This window comes from Brachypodium distachyon, chromosome 3, assembly GCF_000005505.3.
Source record: "Brachypodium distachyon strain Bd21 chromosome 3, Brachypodium_distachyon_v3.0, whole genome shotgun sequence".
NCBI classification, from domain to species: Eukaryota; Viridiplantae; Streptophyta; class Magnoliopsida; order Poales; family Poaceae; genus Brachypodium; species Brachypodium distachyon.
Genome location: NC_016133.3, coordinates 48,223,910 through 48,243,925, shown reverse-complemented (window position 1 = coordinate 48,243,925; position 20,016 = coordinate 48,223,910). Strand labels below are relative to the sequence as shown.

Genomic DNA, 20,016 nt, shown 5'->3' with positions numbered 1-20,016 from the left:
GTCCGCGTGGCGGGAGATAATCCCTCAATCTCCATTAAAAAAAAATCTCGTGTTGCTGTCCACCTCCTCCGCGTCCAGCCGGCGTCCAATTCCCACCCACTGCCGCATCCCGCCCCGGCCCGAGCAGCCTCCGTCCAAGCCGCGTCCCGGCCCAGCCCGCGTCGCCGCTGTCCCATTCCTGGCCCCGCTGCCCTCGTGCCACACCGCCATCGCAGCCCCGCGCGCCCTGCCGCCGTCGCCGCCCCGCCGCCGTCGCCGCCCGCACAACTCCCGCCGTTGCCGACGTCCCATCCCCGGGACATGCACCACGCCGTCATCGCATGCCGGCCGCGGCCGTGCCCTTGTGTCTGGGAGCCGCCGCAGAACCACCTCACCGCCGCTCATCACGCTGACGCCGCCTTCGAGGTTAGTAATTTCGTCATCCTGAATTTACCGCTTCGATGTCGCTGCATTCCTGCGCAATTAATTTGTAGAGTTGCTAGCTACAATTGTTGGTCAGAATGAATAGTACCGAAGTTTAGAAGGCAAACTTTATAACACTGATGTCAATGGATCATCTAGCTCAACTGTCAATTGTTGCCTACCTAGCCCATATTGCTTTTGCACGGCGCTGCATGAGCCTCTCCACCGTCGGACATGAAGACTGGAATTACTGCAGCGGTGTGAAAGAGGATTGATGATGTAATTTTCAGCAACAGAGATATACAATGAAGCTGTGAGGGACCTTCTGTTCTGAGGCATGATGCGACACCTCTTTGACTTCTTGATAATCCAGAGGTACACTTTCTCCTTTACTTGAACTTGCCGTAACTTCTTTTTGCAGCCATATATACTGATCTCAATGTTAGCCATGTAATCATTTGAACTCAAACATAAGGGGAATACTGTAGAAAAAACTCACCGAGGAAACATTGAAGGACAAGGTCTATCACATGCATCTTCTTGCAATGTGTGAAGGTGCGGGACTGATAATTGCTAGAAAAAAAAAACATGCATCAACTTCTTTCTTTTCGCCATTGTCTTAATTCGGTTTGTGCTGCAGGCCTGCAGCTCAAAAGGGGATAGGCGAAAGGGAGTTCGAGGTACCATCAAATACTCAGGTTAAGTTGGTTGTTACCCATCTTATAATGTTTTTCTACATTACTACTTTGAAATTAAGGATTTTTTTCACAAGCTTGTGTTAATTTTCAGGCAATTAGAAGTTCTGTTAGACAGTATCTAGCAAGAGGGAATCGCGCACCCTTTTGGCATGTGTGGTATGGTACGTCCTTCTACGTACATTCAATATTGCTAATTAGCATAACATGTTCCATGGTCTCTGAGCTTCTTCTTCTCAACAAAACTTTATTCGGATTGCAATCCGTCCGGAAACTATGGCCAAGAAACAAAGCAATCCGGATTGGTTTGCATGTGTGACATCACCAATTACGTTAGCAAGTCAAAACTTTGGCTTTGCTTCTGCGTTTTATTTTTGGTTTTCCATCCGAACTCTGAATTACCGAGTCATATTAGCTCTTATCGATCAGATTAGCGTTCGATACATGCAAAATATATATTTATATTTATACTATTCTTTCATTTGCAGTTGCGTCTGTGGTCGGTAGGTCGTCCGTGCCAGTCCACGCCACGCGCAAAAAACCGTAGTAGAGAAAACCGATTTCCGACTCCATGCACGCCCACAATCCCGTGATTACCTCCAACAACAGGACGGTTCAAATCAGCTTCCATCGTTGGCTTCTCCTGAAAGATTACGCCCACAATCTTGTGAAGACCTTGGGTAGCAATATTCAAGTGAGTCATCATCTCCTCCTTATCTTTCAACTTTGTATTCTTGCTAAATAGGATGGTTGACTTCTTGTTAATAACTTGGCCCAAAGAAACCTCATAAGTATTCAAATTTTTATTTACTTGACGCGCACTATTGGCATTTGCTTTCACTATGAGAAGTGAGTCGTCTGCAAAAGGAAGAGGTTACAGCCGCAATGTGCTAGAAAAGTTGTTTATAAGTAAAAAGGTGACCGATAGCTTTATATATTGTGAAGGTTGTTCATAAGCACAAAAACTTAAGGACAACCCATAAGCTCGTGGGCACCCGTTAAGACAAAACGTATTACTTCCTCCGTCCCAAAATAAGTGACGTGGATTTGTATAAGAACTTATTTTGAGAGGAGGGAGTACTTTTTAACAGCTAGAGTACACATGGAGGCCTATCACCTGCCAATTTTTTTTGTCTTGTGGGCCGACCTTAAGGACAAGTTTAGTCACAAACATTGTAAATTTTTTAGACAACTACAAGACTGTTACATGAGTCCAACCTTATTGCAAATGTGACCTTATATACTGGTGATGCTATGCTCACTTTAGGTAATCTCAACGTTGTGCAAAAAGCCCTGGGCACAACATAGAAAAAGATTTGGGGAAAGGTGTCACTTCTGTGATATCCCCATTGTCTTTAATTTGATACAATATTTATATTTAACCGTGGCTACACATTTCTATAAACCCCAATTTCAACATGTTGTCTTTTTACCTAACCCACTGTTTTGCGGAACCCACTTGCCTCGACCCGAGCTGTCAGAAGTACGAAGGCCAAGCTTTGGGTACATGTTGGGTATCTGACCAGATCACCAGACCAACAGTCAGACAGTGGACTGCAGTTATTTAAAGAGCCGACCACCCCAGGTCCCCAAGGCAAGGCAGCAGAGTCAGAGCAGAGAGCACCACCTCCAATTCAAAACTTGAAACCTGCGAGAGGGAGAGAAATGGACAGGGCGGTGCCGGTAAGGAAGCCGCACGCCTCGACCGCTGGCCTGCTCTCCTGGTCGGAGAACGGCCCGGAGACCGCCGCCGCGGCCACCCCGCCACCCTCCTCGCGCCCCAGCCTCAAGGTACGCGGCGTACGCCACCCTCGGTCCTCGGCGATTTGCCATCCGAGTTCGTTTCCTTCCCCGTGGCCACGCGATGTGGCTGAGCTACGCATTACTGTGCATCCGGCCGTTCCGCTAACCGTTGCTGCCTTCCGTGTTTTGGTCAGCCCGCTGGTGGGATCACGCCCGCAATGTTCGGCGCGCCGGTGACCGAGCAGGAGGCCGAGGATCTGAGCAAGAGGTGAGGGATTTCTCCCATGTTCCGTCCGATCTGCGCCGATGCCGTGTCGCGTGCGCCATTGCGGTTGCGCAGGGCATGCCGTTTCTTTCGCAGATGCGTATTTGACCGTGATCTCAAATCGTACTGCTCTTGTGTACAGCGCGGGTCCTGAATCTAGGGAGAAATGGAGCATAAAATTAATGCTCAAGTGTTTCATTTAAGGTCCCTTCATTTAATGCCCGAGTACAATTTAATTTAGTACCCTCACATGAGCGCAGCTGGTTTGGCTCTTGTGTGTCCTACAGGCTACTAGTACTACTGTGGTAGAGTCTCGACTCTTAAGTCCAACTATTGTTGCATATTTGCTGGTATACTGACGAACTGCAGATGTTAAATTTGCGGTACTGTGTGGAATTTCATGTTCTCTAAGGTCCCAGATTTGTGGTACTAAGAATCATTTTGCGGGTATGGAATCGAAGAGTCCATCTTAATTTATTTTGGGTTGTTGCTGCGAGAAATCAGAGATTACCTGATTTCTTTGACAGTGAAGTTACTGCCACGTGCCAACCTGTACTTACGAGAAGACATGGATAAGTTGAGTGCAGCAGGCATGTGGCGCCTGAAATCTTGGTAATCTCTTGCGGTTTGACGTGCTAGGAGTAAATAGAACTTTAGAAGTCGTTCTGCTGCCGTTATTTCCAAGTTCTACAGACTGAGTTATTTATAACGCTGGGGAATGTTGCTGATATTGGGGGAAATCAGCTACATACAGACCCTGGCTACATATTTGACATTGCGGTTTGGGTGGCGAGCATCTAGCCACCTAATATGGCATATTTTTTCAACAAAAAATTTGAAGCTTTATGGCCACAGGCTAGATATTTGACATTTGTCATAAGTGGTGTGTCACGTGTTTTTTCTTGGTACTCAGGTGGTTTGGAGTTTGTAATAATTTTGGTTGTATGCATCCATGATGCAGAGGTCAAAATACCATTATCTAAAAACACACACTCCCTCCGTTTTTTAAAGATTGGCATATTAATTTTCATTAAGACAAGCCTTTGACCACAAATTACTATGTCAAGGTATGGTTTATATGACATGAAATTAGTATCGTTAGATTCGTTATCAAAAGTACTTCATGATATTTGTGGTTTCATGTCATATAAACCACACATTGACATAGTAATTTGTGGTCAAAACCTTGTCTTAATGAAAGCTAATATGCCAATCTTTAAGGAATGGAGGGAGTATTAAGGGAAATAGCTGTCGGTGATGTTTTAATGTGTTAAGACCATGGTCAATTATGCAGGTGATGTCAAATGTGATTGTCTGATAGACATTACCAAAGAAACATGCTAGATTGTGGTCATGATGGAATTCCTGCTATATGTCGATTCTACATCTGTTTTCCTAACCAAGATAAATAGTTATAAATCACCAACCAAGCATCATTCTAGGAAGAGTTGCTTAAACATGTGCCTTTTCTGAATGTTTTAAAATCCTATCATTTTGTTGGCCTGGAGACAAAAGTAGCCTGGTTTTCCATGGTTGCTGATCATGTGTATGTTCTCTGTATGCGGTAAATCCTGCATTTTCGTTGACTTGAAGAGGGCTCGCGCAACCCATGGTTTCAGCAGAACTACTTTTGTGCCACTATTTTTTTTAAAGGTCAAGCATGTTTTAGTTTTGAATACACTCCCTAACTTTCTTAGTTACTTTTGTGCAGGAAAATGTGCTCAGGCTCAAAGATGAAGGAAATAACTGGGAGCGGAATATTTGCTGCACACAGTGAAAATGGTGATTCTGAAACCGGTCCTGGTGCATCAAATCCTCCTAACAAAACTTCTGTAAGGATGTATCAGGTATCTGTATGCATACTTCCATTATCAGGTATCTGTATGCATACTACAAAGGGAAGCAGTTACGATGTCAAAAATAATTCAGCTGATTAAAGAGTAGTCTGTCGTTCTGGGGGTCTTATCTCTTCTCAGTGCTAACAGTCATTTGCAAATTGCAACGCTCTGAGCAGACTGAGATGCACACTTTTCTTCTAGTAATGAGCATTCAAAACCACAAAGTAAGCTAGGAAGTGTGTTTGCTAGTTAGCCAGTATGCCATGAGTTCTTTTGAGAGGTAATATTATATCAGTGGATATCTCTTTGCCCGCCTAGTTTTTGTTGTGAGCATTCTGCAGAGTGCAGATACTTGACCCAAATTATTTTTGGGGGGCATCTTTCTTTCTTTCTTGAACTGATTTTGGTGGCATCTTTCTAAATCGTGTATTCTTTGGTAACAGCAAACTTTAACTGGCATTAGTCAGATATCATTTAGTGCTGAGGGAGCTGTGTCCCCCAAGAAGCCATCCTCGTTGCCTGAGGTTGCCAAGCAACGAGAGCTGAGTGGTACCCTGGAGAGCGAAGCTGATGCCAAAATAAAGAAGCTGAACTCAGAGGCAAAGAGCAAGGAGCTAAGTGGGAGTGATATATTTGGCCCACCTCCTGAGATTCCTGCTAGACCGTTAGCTGCTCGTAATCTTGAACTAAAGGGAAATTTGGATTTCGCACTACCACCGCCAAGAAGCATTCATACATCAGTTAAAGTTTCCAATGTAAGTTGCTGGAGGAGTACAATGACCTTCATTGTATATTTAGTTCTTTAATTTTAATGTGGCTATATATCTTTCCAGTAGTTCCCAGGATTCTAGAAAGGCAGGAATAGAAACAAATCAAACAATATAGGATTGCAATATCTTATCTTTTTTTAATCCTATAAGATCGAGATTTGATAATCACATAAATTTGTACAAATGATCATTTGATGCATCACAGAAAAACAAAGGATTTTCCGAAGAGGTGAATCAATTGAAATTTTCCTGATAAAATAAGCCAAAACCTTGGGAAATATTTCAGTACATAGGAAAAATAATATCCGAAGGAACTCAAATTTACAATCCTCCAAAAGTACTATGAAAAATACTTTGAATCTGATATGCCGTGAGTTTGACACTTCATCTAACCGATTGATCATTCATCTTCATTAAGATTACCTTCTGATATATTGCCTTCTTAATTTGCTTCAACAACTGATGCATGTGTAGCCTGCCGGAGGTCCCAGCAACATCATGTTTGGCGAGGAGACAGAGGTCAAGTCTACAAAGAAAATTCACAACCAGAAGTTTCAGGAGTTGACAGGCAACAACATATTCAAAGAAGATGCTCCCCCTGGTTCGGCTGAGAAGTCCCTGAGCAATGCTAAGTTGAAGGAAATGAGTGGCAGTAACATCTTTGCCGATGGAAAGGCGACTTCTAGGGACTACTTTGGTGGTGTCCGAAAGCCCCCGGGTGGCGGGAGCAGCATCGCGCTGGTCTAAACATTTATAGAGTTCTGTAACATGGACTGCTGGTGTTCTCCATCATTCAACAGGCATGTGATGATAACTTGGCTCTAGTTTGCTGTAGTTTGTAAGGGTCAGTGGAATCTGACTTGGAAGCGTGATGGATTTTCTGGAGAATTATATCTTTTGTTATGCTATTGATGTGTTCCATTTTACCTCTCTTGTGCTATTACTGTTAGTGAGGGCCCTGCATTCAGATTTCTGAGAGTAGAATACATTTTTTTTGTAGCTGTGTACCTCTTCGGGTGCTGCTAATTGACGGTCCGCGCAGTTGATTTCCAACAAGGTGTGGATGAACCTTTCTCCTGACCTCATCTTTTAATAGCTTCTCACCACCCATCGAGCAAATTTCAAAAATATTGGCCCAACTTCTGACGAACCCAAGAAACCAAACAATGAACTTGCAACTTTATGAAATGCTAATGTTTGAGAAAACTGATCGCATGTTTGAACCACTTTCACACAAGACTTCCATTATATTGAATAACAGTTGAAACAAACTGAATCACATCTTTCGACAATTTCCAAACGGAAAAACATGCAAAAACTGTTGAAGAAACTGGATTATTATAATCCTCCTTAGTGCCAAATTCCGATCCCATAGACGCCGGCCTCAGGACTGCGGTGCACTGACATCTACACATTGGCGTCGGCCAAGAGAGTCTTTTTACTTCCGTCGCATGCGAAGGCTCCCCGGCATCGTCAGATGTCTAGGGGGGGGGGGGGGGGGGGGGGGGGCAGAGGCACGCCGTTGGCTTCATGTCGGTATTAGGCATGATGTTGTTTGCTTCTCTTTAATTACCGCCGACCGGATTGTGGCACGTTTCTGGCGGAGGAGGACGCTGGAGTTGTGCAAGTTCCTCAAGACTGTTATCCATCGTGCATAGGACACGAGGACAACGACCCTGGGATCATGATGGATGCTGCAGGTCGGTTCACACAGGTGTGGAGTGGCAGCGGCCAGATCCGCTCCGTGACATGACGGCTCCACGATGGCAGGGGCGGTGGTGTAAGGTGTCCCACCCATCCGGTAGCGCCACTCAGGTCTGGCGTGGAGTATTAGCTGACGCGACAATCGGAAGTTCCATCATCAAGACGGTGACTCGTATTCATGTCCTGTAATGGTTCCGCCATAGTTGTTTATATTGTGTATTCTCCTTTTTTTTTGTAAACTCAAGTATTATGTATTCTACTGGTTGATGACTTTGGCCGTGTGACCTTGCACCAATTGGCATTTTCGTCGCAAAATAATAGTTAATTCAAATTCAGCCTCAATCATTGACCAAAGCGCTTCCTAGTTTGTTTCCAATCCTTCATCCACACACTACACACTGGCTTCGTTGGGCCGTAAATCCAAACCGAAGGAACTGTAGTATCCACGTGAGATTGGAGTCCGGTCCGGCCCGGCCCAATGCGCGCCACACGCATTGGAAACTGGAAAGAGAGCCGCCGCTGAACTTGTATCCCAAAGCCTCTCTACGCGCGCCACGGCACTCTTTCCGCAGGCTTTTCCCTGACCGAGGAGGCCTTTTTTGCCCGTGTCGCGTACGCTGCCTCACAGGCTCACACACATGCAAACCCACACGTAGTTGTTGCGGTTCCAACAGAAGTCCGTTCAGCCCACAGAGACAGAGTACACACAAGGACCGTGGCTGGCTTCCAGCACGGCAGGCACGCTCGCTTTCTTTCTGGCGCCCGGCGTTCCCATCGAGATCTGCCTCGCTACATCTCCACATCACGCACGAGAGCACCCGATCCCTCCGCTAGGAAAAACAAACAAAACACCGGCACTGGAGTGGCATGCCATTTTGGTGCGAGCTGCGAGGCTTAGCTCCTTGGTCTCTCCCACTGCACTTCTCTGATCCCCCCCTCTCCACTAGCTCTCTCCGCCCATTCCTTGTTCCCGTGATCATTCCGGAGCCCCGCGAGAGAGACGGCGCAGGTGAAATTACTTGGAGGTCTCCTCCTACCTCGCCCGCCCTTTCTTGTCCTTCCCTCTGATGTGATCCTCTTCCTTTCTTCATGCTATAAAAGAGACGCGGCAATCTGTGGCTACTCGTTGAGACAGGTAGCTGCAGCCCTGCTTTGCTTTCGCCTGTCCAGGCGGGCGTTCAGCGTAGCAGGTTTGCTGCTGCCTCCTCCTCCATATCATTCTTCCTAGCGCGCCGCCGTCCGGAAGAGGAAGCGAGAGCTCGCCGCCGGCGTGTGGAGCCACCGTGTGCCGCCCGTGAAGGGCCTACTATACCGGGGAAAAGCTTTGGGCGGAGCGAGGACGACTAGCGGGTGTTTCTGTTTCGCCGCTGTTGCCTTTTAGGTGGCCGTAGCCTCTGGAACACTCTCACTCATCAGACAGGTTACAACTAGTCTTTCTTCTCTTCATTCACCTTTATCTCCTCGCTTCGTTTTATGCTTATTCGGCCACAAAAGAGGTTTGGTCCGTGATGTCATGATTCCAGTGCAAGTAGTAGTCTTGTGCGATGCCATGTCCCGTAACATCAATCTAGAAGGTAATGGGGATGTGCCGTACGTCATACAGTACACGAATTCGTCCGTCAGATTGTCATTTTTCTCCCCCAAGAGGCCGGAAGCCTGTACACAGTTCGTGGAGTATATTTCATTGTGTTTTGCTATTTCATTTCTGGAGCACGTTTTTTCGTTTCCTGAAAGCTAATTAATGGTTTTTACTACTCCCTCCCTGATCGCCCACCCCCACCCACCACGTCTGGCACGCACACATGGTTATGTATTTGATCTGTCGCTTTCGCGACCCCAAGTTCATCTCCAAATCGTTTGGAGTGAACTTTACATGGTCCTACTCCTACCCCTACCTAGGAGAGGGAAAGAAGTGTCTGGAGTCTGGAACCAGAGCATGTGGTTCTTGTAACTCCGCATCGGTCGTCCTCTCGGTGCAAGCTCGACCGCTAGCTCGCTGTGATGTGGGGAACTGGGAGATCGAGCAACGTGCCACAACTGCTGATAGGGCCCACATGCATCGAACGATCAACGGCGCTTCCTTTGGAGTTTGGAGTGTACCATGCTCAACTCTTTTTTTTAAGTACAACAAGGCAGGGTTGGCAGACGCACAGGCCGCTTTTTTTATTACCAACCCCATCAGGATACCCTCCAAACTATAGTGATCAAAACGGGAGTAATGCTATCGTTTTTGTTTCCCAAGAGATGAAAATCAAGGGAACGAAACAGACGGCTTATATTCCCCTAATTTTGGCACGAGTCAATCCTGGAAACAAATACAGGAGCAGATAGTGCAATAAACAAATACAGAGTCAATCCGGTGTGGTCATGAATGTGACCGCGGATGTATTCGGGTACACAAAAATCCCTTGAACCATGTCAATTTACCAAAATGACTACAAATATTATCATATAAGTACCATGCTTATAAAATGAATTAAACTATTGTGCATAACTTTTTACCTTTGGCAACTATAGAAGGTCCATGACAAGTTCTTAATATAAGCAAGCAAAAATAGCACATAAATCTTATTCTTAACAAACAATAAAATGAAAGAAGGGAATTTTTGAGGTCAAAATATGAGGTGAAAACAATCCTTAGGGTGCAAAATTTGTTTATTTTATAGGTATATCTCGAACAAGTTGGGAGGGAAATAGGATAGGGAACTCAGGGGCTTTCCACGATGATAAGATATTAACATATGTTTCTTTTCTAGGTACTAGGGGTTGCTCCAACTAATAGTTCCAACTCAGTTTTGGTACCTTGATTTGAGTTATGTACTTCTTCTGTTCCAAGAACACGTCTAGACCAGCATGTCAAGTTGAGACAAGACATATTGTCTTGTTTGAAGTAGAGCCATAAACTAGGAAATGGAACAACTCGTTAACAACCTTGGTAAACAAGTCAATCTCTAGCCCTGAGGAGGTGGGGTAAACCACTCATGCATAATATTCTCTCAGATATTTCTTGTATAGGGCCAGGGCCAAAGAAGGATGGTACAGAAAACCCCATGTTGGACTTTCCCCAAAACTTATCATATTTATTTTACATGCAATGTGGCATAGCCTTGATTACTGCATCAGATCTGTCACACCATTCTGCAAATGCAATCTTAATCTCGCAGGAGGTGATAAAAAATAGATCCACAGCTAGATATTTAGTCCCGAAGAATACAGAAGTAGCACCAGCAAATAGTGTCAAGCAATCAAATACCTTTGTTGCCATCTTGCCATAACCAAGTAATTCCAAGTTGGAGCAAATTTCTTATACTCCATATTTCATTTTGTGCTGAAGTACTTACCATATGAAATTATGTGCTTTGGAGTGCAGCAACTTCATATAAAATATAGTTAAATACTGTTATCCAAAGACATTCTCTTAATAATGAGCAAGTACTCCGTAGTAGTTTTTGTACTTAAATAGTTACAGTTCAAGTCTTTGTATTCATCATTCTTCAGATTTTTATGCACTTTCTTTGTTACAACAGGCCCACAATTTCTTGGTAATACAAGTAGCCAAGCAGGTGTGCTCAGCATGCAGTCATATATGATGGCGTTCTTCCCTAACACTGCTGCGGCGAACCAGGGGATGCATTCCTTGTACAACAATTGGGCACACATATTTGAGAAGTCATCAGAGAATACAAGCCTAGGCTTCCATGTCATCCGCAAAATGGCGCATCTACCTGTCCTGTTGCTAAAACGTTTTGTTTTCCTTGCTGGAAGCGCAATTTTGACAATTGCCATCCACTACAGAGCTCTAATTGACATATGGTTACTGCAAATGTTTGCTGTCTCCCAGGTTAGTAGTTAAATTTTGACCAAGAGTTCCCTGGTTCACATTCATTAAGATTTTTTTGCCAACACATGCATTAAGATTGATTCACAATGTTACAGTAAGTTTCTTCCCTTTCCTTCAAATGAACATTGTTTTTTGTTCATCCGAACTAAATCACATTTGTAACTGGACAATGTGGCAGGGTGCACAGATTCACTGTGCCATGATACTGCGATTCTGCTATCAGCGCAGATCTTTGCCTTTGTTTGTTGGTGGTGGTGTTCTGATGGCCAGGCTCTATAACTCCATTACAATCCCCAACCATATATATGGTCGACAACTCACCCGCGGTGTTGAAGCTAACCTTCAGGGTCGTTTGCTCATTCAGAATAATGATTTGTGCAATCAAGAATCCTTCCTTCCAAGTTTGCTTGGTAGCAAGCATGATTATGTCCGTTTAGTGCTTCAATGTATTTGTAGCACCGCCATTTTGAAGGTACATACAGTGCCAAAGGTGATCAGTTTCCAGGGGAGGTGCGTACAAAAGAATCATGTGGGCAGTGCGTTTCGGAAGATCGTGTCAAAAAATGGGCAATACTTGACATATATTGGGGCCTTGGCGACACTACAGATATTTCTACAGCTAAACAGAGTGAACACTACCACTTCGCTGCTGCCATTGCTGTCTCAAACAACAAGTTTAAGGAGCAAAGCTTCAGTTGTCAGTAATATCGTGATAATTTTGGTGAATTCCATTGGCATTCTTGGATCTTCCTTCACAGTGAAACATCACGGTCGTGCGGCAACGTTAACTGTCAGCTCGGCTCTGATGGTATTCTGTCAGGTAACTAAACAAGTGGATGAAAGTCCCAAATTCTGAAAAGTTAAGCTATATGTTTCTGCTCAAACTTTTGACATATTCCATAACCTGTTATTCTTGTTGCTAGACCGCAATTCCATTCATTGTGGAGTTCCACACTGGGCTAGGTGGCGGAAGCCGAATGCCGAGGGGATTCACCATTGCGATGTTCGTGCTCACTTGCGTCGTCTCCTGTGGTCTCAGTTGGTCATGGGGCTCTTTGTTGTGGACCGTTCCTGGAGACAAGAAGATTCAGTCGGCTGGGCAAGTTGCGGGCATTGCTCTCGGTGTTGCCCTCTGCTTCGCCCAGATGAAGTACTTCCTGGTGATCCTGTGCCGGCAGAAGAATGCCATCCTCGCGTACTATGCCATGTGGATGTGGTCATGAGTCAAGTTCAGCTATCGGCGTAGATGATTTTGCCGTGACGAAAGATTGTTAACCCGATGCAGGCTGTCTATTTATCTATCAGCTGGCTGCGATCTTGGTCCATGCTGCAGTGACCAGAGCATCAAGGGCACATGATGGCGGTCAGTAGCACATTGGAACAGGTTATCAGGGGCATGCTTTATGTCCCGACATGGATGACGGTTTGGCGATAGGCTTTGTAATCCTCGATTACAAGAGTGTCCGTCACTTGTTGCTTTTTTTTTCTTTCCTTTTGAACTTTTAGACTTCAAGGCTGTAATAATTTTGGCTCTGTGCATCTATGCATTCAGAAGCCAGAAGAGTTATTATTCTCTTTCATTATTATCTAGCTGGAGCTGGAGATTTCTAGTAGTCTTATTTTATTGCATTTGCGAAGTATTCGTGGAGCTACCAATGGCCACCTTCATCAAACTCCTGGAGCTGGAAGGGCGCCAAACGCCCAATCACACCCTATGTTTACTACGAACATATATACCACGAAGAGTTTAACAAAATGAACCTAGAGTTTGTAAATGTCAGTAGATTTCTATATAAATTTGATAATTTTTTAATTTTTTTTGACTCGGAACAAAATTACAACATCTTATTATATGTAGGAACGGAGGAAGTAGGAGTATCTGTTAGTGCTTATTATACGAACAGAATCTTGTTAGTTTGCTGACGGCAATTTTGACACATTGGAAATTGAACATGTCTTTGTGCACCTAACGGCCGTGCACTGACGAAGAGGTGACTCTGATGGCTTATAAGGAACCAAATTCAGAAAGCTATGTTATTGATGGAATAACCTGCTTGTCAACACCGGCAAAATGGATATTGGAAATCATACACGTCGTGACATCATGCAGGGATTCCAATGCCCCCAAGGATTTGCACTGAGCGAAATTTGTCGCCACAGCACTGCCGGCCCGTGTGCCCGTGTAGCGTGTGCTTAATACGTGCAAGGCATCAAGCGGGCCCATCGGCCTGCTTGACTGGCGCCGGCGCCGGTTTGACGAAACGCTTCCAGTACCAGTGCTGCGCCCACACGGCGCCCATGGACTCGATGGGCACGCCCTTGGTCTCCGGCAGGAAGACCGCCACGAACGCCGTCATGACGACCACCCACCCGGCGTAGTAGGCGAAGGTGCCGTACTTGAACCGGCAGAGCATCTCCAGGAACGATTGCGACTGCGCAAACGCGAGCAAGCCCGAGATGGCCCCGCTGAGGCCCAGCGTCGCCGTCCTCACCTCCAGCGGGAAGATCTCGCTGGTGACCACCCACGACAGCGGGCCCCACGACACGCCGAACCCCACCGTGTACAGGCACACCAGCGCCACCACCGTCGCCGCGTAGCCCCGGCTCATGGCGGCCCCGCCGTCGGTCCCCAGCTGGACGCCGAAGATGCACGCCATGGCCACCAGAGACAGGACCAGGACGACGCCGCCGAGGAAGAAGAGGGAGCGGCGCCCGTACCGGTCCACGGCGACCGCGGCGGCCGCGATGGACACGAGGCTGACGATGTCCGTGATGATGGAGCCCAGGATGGCCTTCTGGCTCGTGAACCCGACGGTGTAGAAGAGCAGCGGCGTGAAGATGGACACCACGGTCACGCCCGTCATCTCCAAGAACACCGTCATGGCCACGGCCATGACCAGGTGCGGCCGGTACTCTCGGCGCCCGAGCCGCCGGAGCGCGCCGGACGAGTACCTCTTGTCCTCCTCCGCGGCCTGGACGATGTCCTTGAGCTCGGCGTCGATGTCGGCAGCCGGCCCACGGATGCGCCGCAGCGAGGCGCGCGCCTCGTCCAGCTTCCCGCTCAGCACCAGGCTGTTGGGCGTGTCCGGGATCATCGCCGCCCCCACGACGATGATGGCAGCCGGGAAGATGCCGACGCCGAGCGACAGACGCCATCCCCACCTCGGGATGGTGGTTGCACCGTAGTTGACCAGATCAGCCATGAAGAAGCCCACGTTGAGGAAGAAGTGGAAGGTGCTCGTGAACGCCCCGCGCCACCGCGCCGGCGCTATCTCCGCCAAGTACACCGGCGCAGACTGCAACAAAATGCAACGCAACAAACTTTTTACTGCGACAAAATCTATTAACTACCTTGCACACTACTGTATTTTTTACGGCAGTATATACTACTCCCTCCGTTTCTAAATATTTGAAATCCTAGTTTTGTCATAAAATTTGACCAAGTTTGACCTGTTTCTAAACTTCTTAAGGTTTGACCAAGTTTATAAAAAAATCAACATCTAGAATATCAAATAATAAAATTAATTTATGGTCTTCGATGTTGGTAGATTCTTCTACAGAGTTAAAAGGTTTCACTTAGAACAAAATTAGAACTTCAAACATTTAGGAATGAAGGAAGTAATATGCAAGTGCTCGCGCGTGATTAATTTACCAGACTAGTGAAGCCAACGCCGACGCCAAGCAGGACGCGCCCGATGATGAGCATGGAGATATTGACGGCGGTGAAGTTGAGGGCGCCGGCAAAAAATAGCAAGCCGCCAATGAGCATGGAATTCTTCCGGCCCAACGTCCTGGTTACATGGCCGGCGAGAAGGCTGGAGAGCATGCCGGCAAGGTAGAACGAGGAGACAAAGGCGTTAAGCACCTGACTGTCGAAGATGCAATATGCGTCCTGCTGCGCGTTCGACATCTTCCGCAGGATTTCTGGGAAGAAAGCTTCGAGGAACGACTCCATCTGCGTCAACCCACCTGAAGTTTAACCGGGAGCGTCTTGAACAAGATTCACAAAAATGACCAACAAACATACACACTTCTCCATCTGCTCCTAAATATAAGATTAAACTTTGACTAGTTTATAGAAAAACGTATCAACATTACAAATAGCAGTAAGTAACTATGAAAATATATATCAAGATGAATTTAATAAAAGTAATTTGGAGTTTTAAATGTTGGTAGATGAGTGGATTTTATTTTTTAGGCCGCAACTCATAATTTGAAATCTGTGATACAAATTACCCCATTTAAACATATATCGCCACATGGGAGGCAGGTTTCGACGGTGTGCGTCCGAGCTGGGTCATTCCGACCAAGCCGCCCTTCCCCTGGCCATCTCGAAGCGGCTAAGCCGCACCCCATCCCCCTCCCATCTCCCGCGCTAATCCTTTTTATGTTGCTCCATGGGTATCCATGGATACCCGGATATCCGGTGGATATCGACATGGATGTTGTTTTGGCACGACGGCTACTTTCGTGGATAGATGATGGATTTGGATTTGGATGTGGATATGGATATGGATGTGGTCCACCCGTCCAGACCCGCCCCACTGCCATCCTGAGGAGATCGTGCCTGGTGCTTTGGGCTAGATTTAGACGAGGGCAGTTTTGGTATTCTACAAGACAAGTTTGACTAACGTGCATTTGACATCTGACGGCAATGGCAATTTGGCATGAAGAGGCTGTTTGGTTTGAGCCCACAAACGCCATGTCAAAAATTTAGTTGCCAAAAAAATTGGTTGAGATTTTGGTTACCCATGAGTTGGCCAACTTTGGGCAAAAAGATGAACTAAAGTTGGTAATGAGGTATGGCTTGCCAAAAGGTTGGCTTTCATCCGAACAAGAACCAAATTTTGGCAACTTTGGTTTTCTCGGTGCTATTTTGGAACTCTCAGTTTTGACCAGTTGCATTGTCGCTATTCTCTCACTTCAAAGAGAAAACAGATGAAAAGACCTCGATCAATATTGATTGAGAAATACTCCCTTATTTTCATAAAAAAAAGGCACACACTCATTTCGAGATTTTACTTTGAATAAAGATTAGACTAATGATTTGAGGGATACATGATACAAAAATTATATCATTGGATTCGTATTCAAAAATCGTTTCCAATGGTATAAGATTATAACATATAATCTACATATATTTGGTCTAATCATTAGTCAAGTTTCGACTTGAAATGAGTGCGCGCCATTCTTAGGAAAATTCTAAGTCGACCTTCTTCGTGCAATTCATTCAGACAGTTATGCTCCTGAGTTAATCTTTTATAGAAAGACAAAAGTGGAAGATGAGGTCCATGTTTGCCACTAGTGTGTAGTGGAATCAATCAATGGATTTGTTCAGGGTACCCTCCGTTTCAAACTATAAGATGTTCTAGCTTTTTCACGGGCCAATTTTTTTATTTTTTTTTACCAAAGCTATACAAAATGTATTAATATTTACAATATGAAATAAGTGCATGTGAGAGCAAATATGGTTAAACTTTACAATACCAAAGTTTTACAATATCTACCAACATCAAGTCAGATTTAATAAAACTAATTTTGTGTTTTAGATGGTGGTAGATTTTTCTATAAATATGGTCAAACTTTATTTATTTTTGACTTATGACAGAGCTAAAACATTTTATACTAAAAGAGAAACGTCAGTTTTGACTGGTATAAATCATGTATACACCTTATTGTGATCGTCAGTAGACTCAAAAGTGATAATTCGATTGTGAACAAAGGTTGCGCCACCTATGAATTTCCCAATCAGTCATACAAATAAACAGTGTATCCACATGTATATGCATTTTTTCCTCAAAAAAACATGTACGGAGTATATGCATTTTAGGAGGAAAAAAGAGCGAAAAAAAGCTCAGAACTCAAAAGATCGAATACTTAATAATTAGGTTCAATTAAACGAGGTAGCTTTTATTTATAATATTAAACGAGGTGGCTTTGTTGCGGACAACAGTGTTTCCCTGTTTCCGCCGGTTAATATTTTATTACTACAGCTGCATTGCGGCAGCAGGCATCCTGTCGGCCCATGCAAGTAACAACCTGATCATGTACTCGATTAACACTAATGTGGGCTGGATTGGCAGCGGGCTTGACTAGCGTGGATCTATAAGCGACAGCTGGATGGCATCGGACCCCTGGTGCAGCGGAACCATGGTTCCAAACGACATTTCTCATGCTATCAGGTACCTGCCCGCGTGTTCTGATGCTCTGGAAGCTGAACTGTCGGCTTGTATGGAGGGCTTAGCGATATCACTCGAGAGATCAAACCTGTCTGTCCAAGTTGAGACTAATAGCGCCCAACTCATTGCTCTTATCCATGGGAGTAGCGGAGACAGATCTCGTCACCGTAGTCTGGTCCAGGAGGTGATGCGGCTGAAGGCCTCGCAAAGGGAGATTAAGTTCATCAAAATTCATAGGAGTAGTCGAGATAGATCTCGTCACCGTAGTCTGGTCGAGGAGGTGATGCGGCTGAAGGCCTTGCAAAGGGAGATTAAGTTCATCAAAATTCATAGGTCACATAATAGTGTTAGCAATGACTTGGCAAATTTTTGCCAGGTCTAGCCAACGTACGGCTCGTGGGCTTTGGTCTAATCCGCCTGTGGACGATGACCCTGATGTGATAGTTCCGTGGTCAATGAAATCTCCTTTTATTCGTAAAAAAAAATGTTGCATCAGCAAGTCTTATACCGAGAAAGAACAATCATTGCCTCGTCAAGTTCGGACATGTGAAGGTCAAGCCGCCAGACAAGTCGGAGTGAGCTTCTACACTCATCCCATGCTGTGCGTCACTATCAAACTCGGATTTCTTTTTGGAAACATCATACTCAGATTCAACAGGGGGAAATCAAGTCCTGGAATTTCTATGATTTTGGTCTTCCATTCGAGCTAGTTGCTACATGAATATCTTAAGTCCCTTTTTTTGCGGGCAACCGAGAGAACTTGATTGATTCTCAACGATGTGGTTACAATCCTGAGTTATCTTTTGCTCCGCAAGACATGGGCCACACACCCTCGCCAAACCGCGCAATGCTTGGTACGCTTGGGTTGGGGATTTGTGCAAACTTGTGGGCGGAGATATTTTGTTCTCGTTTGCACAATAGCATAAGCGAAGGCCACGTTAGGCAGCAGGTTCCCCTACTAGAGACTAGAGAGCTTTGTGCAGAAGCGCAGCAGGACAGTTCTGATGGCTCTAATGATGTTGACGCAATCAGTTTTCAGAATATCCGGCTGCTGCTCTGGCGCGCAGCGGGGCATCGTGGTGTAGCTAGCCTCTGATGGATAGATTGGTGTGGTTCAAAATTGTTAGGCCGCCGGAGTTTGGCCTCTTAGTCTTTTGTTGTTCATTCTGTTAGCTGTTTAGTTTCTGTTTGCCAGCTCCCTAGCTCTGCGCCTCGCGCCTTGTACATTCCTTTTCTTAATTCAATGAATCGGCACTGCCGCTTTCGGAAAAAAAAATCCGGTAGTCAAGGGCTAATTGATACTCTTTAGTCAGCTTTTAGTACATATCTGCAGGAATTGATTCTGAGAAACCATGCCAATTTACCAAAATTACAGTAATTGTTTCTAATCAAATCTGACGGGTAGATCATCATCCAGCCTAGGCAAGAAAAAGGGGAGAAAAGGAACGAAAAGAGACCGAAACAGCGAGCGTATGAGAGTGATAAATCTTCAGTTTTGAAGGAAGAAACCGTGCCTGTTGTGTGTATCACTGTAACTACACAGGATCAAGGGGTATATGGCACAACTGACCTGTGATTCCGATGTCGTACCCAACTATGAGCCCGCCTGAGGCCGCCGTGAGGCAGCTCATCACAACCGTGAATGTTATCTCGCCGCCCCCGTAGCCGCCGGCGCCTACAGCGAGTGCTCTTTCTTCAGACATCTCCCTCTGTTGCAAGGTGAGCTCTGGAGTTTGACTTACAGCTTACAAGGTAGTACAAGCTATTATATGGCCAGCAATATGGACGCAAACACATAGAGGAGTTTGAGTTTTGAAGAGGTAAGGGTATATATGTCCATGTTTGTGGCTGTTAGGGTCTGTTAGGCATTGTTAGTCCATAGTGGTATTTTCAGATGAAAAACTGAGTTACAGTGGTATTTTCGGATGATATTTTGACAAATTTGAGTCACTTAATATGAGATTGAGGGAGTAGTATTTTGGAATCTTAGGTTTTTCATAGTGGTAGTGTGTCAATTTTCTCTAATTTATCTGTCATTTGGGATGTAACTTTGAAACTTTGTAGTTTGTGCATCGATCGATGCAAAGATCAAAGGTTTTCCTCATTTTCGAAAAAAAAACCCCAGGATAAACCAAGATGCCCTCCATTGGGTTGGGTGGGTGGGCGATGGGGGATGAGGCAGTAGTACTATGTGGCTACGTGCCGATTATTATGTTGTGTTTGTCGGGTGAGCTTTGAGCTGCTTCAATATTGCCCGGAACAAATCACTTTGAACAATTGGTTAGTTTTTACAACACATGTACTTTTTACATAAATAACATAGGAGAAACTCCGACATCTAGTAGCACGATGTCTCGCACATTTGCATGGATAGACTTTGTGTATCGACACAATCCTCGGTGCATAACTTTGACGCCAAGATTTCATATGTTCTCACACATAAAGTTATAAAAGATAGTATGAGGGTTTTTTGTTTCCGAAGACTAGGAAAATAGGCGGATTCTGGAACCCTAAGGATTCGATGGTATATGGCTACGGAAAATATAAGATTTCTGATCCTAGCGGGAAAAGGAACGGAA

The 20,016-nt window shown here is 45.3% G+C and overlaps 3 protein-coding genes across 8 annotated transcripts; 2 read left to right on the top strand and 1 right to left on the bottom strand.

The window, feature by feature from the left end:
- Positions 1–263: 263 nt before the first annotated feature.
- On the top strand, positions 264–6,680 carry LOC100834638. Of its 4 annotated transcripts, none has more exons than XM_010237285.3 (11): positions 264–405; positions 589–777; positions 891–957; positions 1,043–1,100; positions 1,192–1,261; positions 1,586–1,791; positions 2,579–2,888; positions 3,035–3,108; positions 4,817–4,937; positions 5,387–5,698; positions 6,188–6,670. In XM_010237285.3, exons 7-11 carry the CDS (start codon positions 2,763–2,765, stop codon positions 6,458–6,460), a joined length of 906 nt encoding a protein of 301 aa, XP_010235587.1. In that variant the 5' UTR covers positions 264–405; positions 589–777; positions 891–957; positions 1,043–1,100; positions 1,192–1,261; positions 1,586–1,791; positions 2,579–2,762; the 3' UTR covers positions 6,461–6,670. The 4 variants fall into 4 exon arrangements, with proteins under 4 accessions (XP_010235587.1, XP_024318120.1, XP_024318119.1 ...); XM_024462352.1 differs by having other exon boundaries at positions 268–405; positions 4,817–4,952; positions 6,188–6,680; XM_024462351.1 differs by having other exon boundaries at positions 268–405; positions 878–957; positions 4,817–4,952.
- A 1,518-nt stretch (positions 6,681–8,198) lies between these two features.
- On the top strand, positions 8,199–12,877 carry LOC100834337 (sugar transport protein MST1). Its single transcript, XM_003575160.4, has 5 exons — positions 8,199–8,426; positions 8,519–8,837; positions 10,945–11,258; positions 11,437–12,078; positions 12,182–12,877. The coding sequence occupies exons 3-5, from the start codon at positions 10,992–10,994 to the stop codon at positions 12,479–12,481; spliced, it is 1,209 nt and encodes a 402-aa protein (XP_003575208.1). The 5' UTR covers positions 8,199–8,426; positions 8,519–8,837; positions 10,945–10,991; the 3' UTR covers positions 12,482–12,877.
- Positions 12,878–13,128: 251 nt separating this feature from the next.
- LOC100839110 (sugar transport protein MST1) lies at positions 13,129–19,224 on the bottom strand. Of its 3 annotated transcripts, none has more exons than XM_003572598.4 (3): positions 19,008–19,224; positions 14,911–15,227; positions 13,129–14,554 (listed from the first exon to the last, which is right to left on the bottom strand). In XM_003572598.4, the coding sequence occupies exons 1-3, from the start codon at positions 19,138–19,140 to the stop codon at positions 13,469–13,471; spliced, it is 1,536 nt and encodes a 511-aa protein (XP_003572646.1). In that variant the 5' UTR covers positions 19,141–19,224; the 3' UTR covers positions 13,129–13,468. The 3 variants fall into 3 exon arrangements, with proteins under 3 accessions (XP_003572646.1, XP_010235585.1, XP_024318118.1); XM_010237283.3 differs by having other exon boundaries at positions 14,911–15,213; positions 19,008–19,147; XM_024462350.1 differs by having other exon boundaries at positions 14,911–15,303; positions 19,008–19,145.
- Positions 19,225–20,016: the final 792 nt, after the last annotated feature.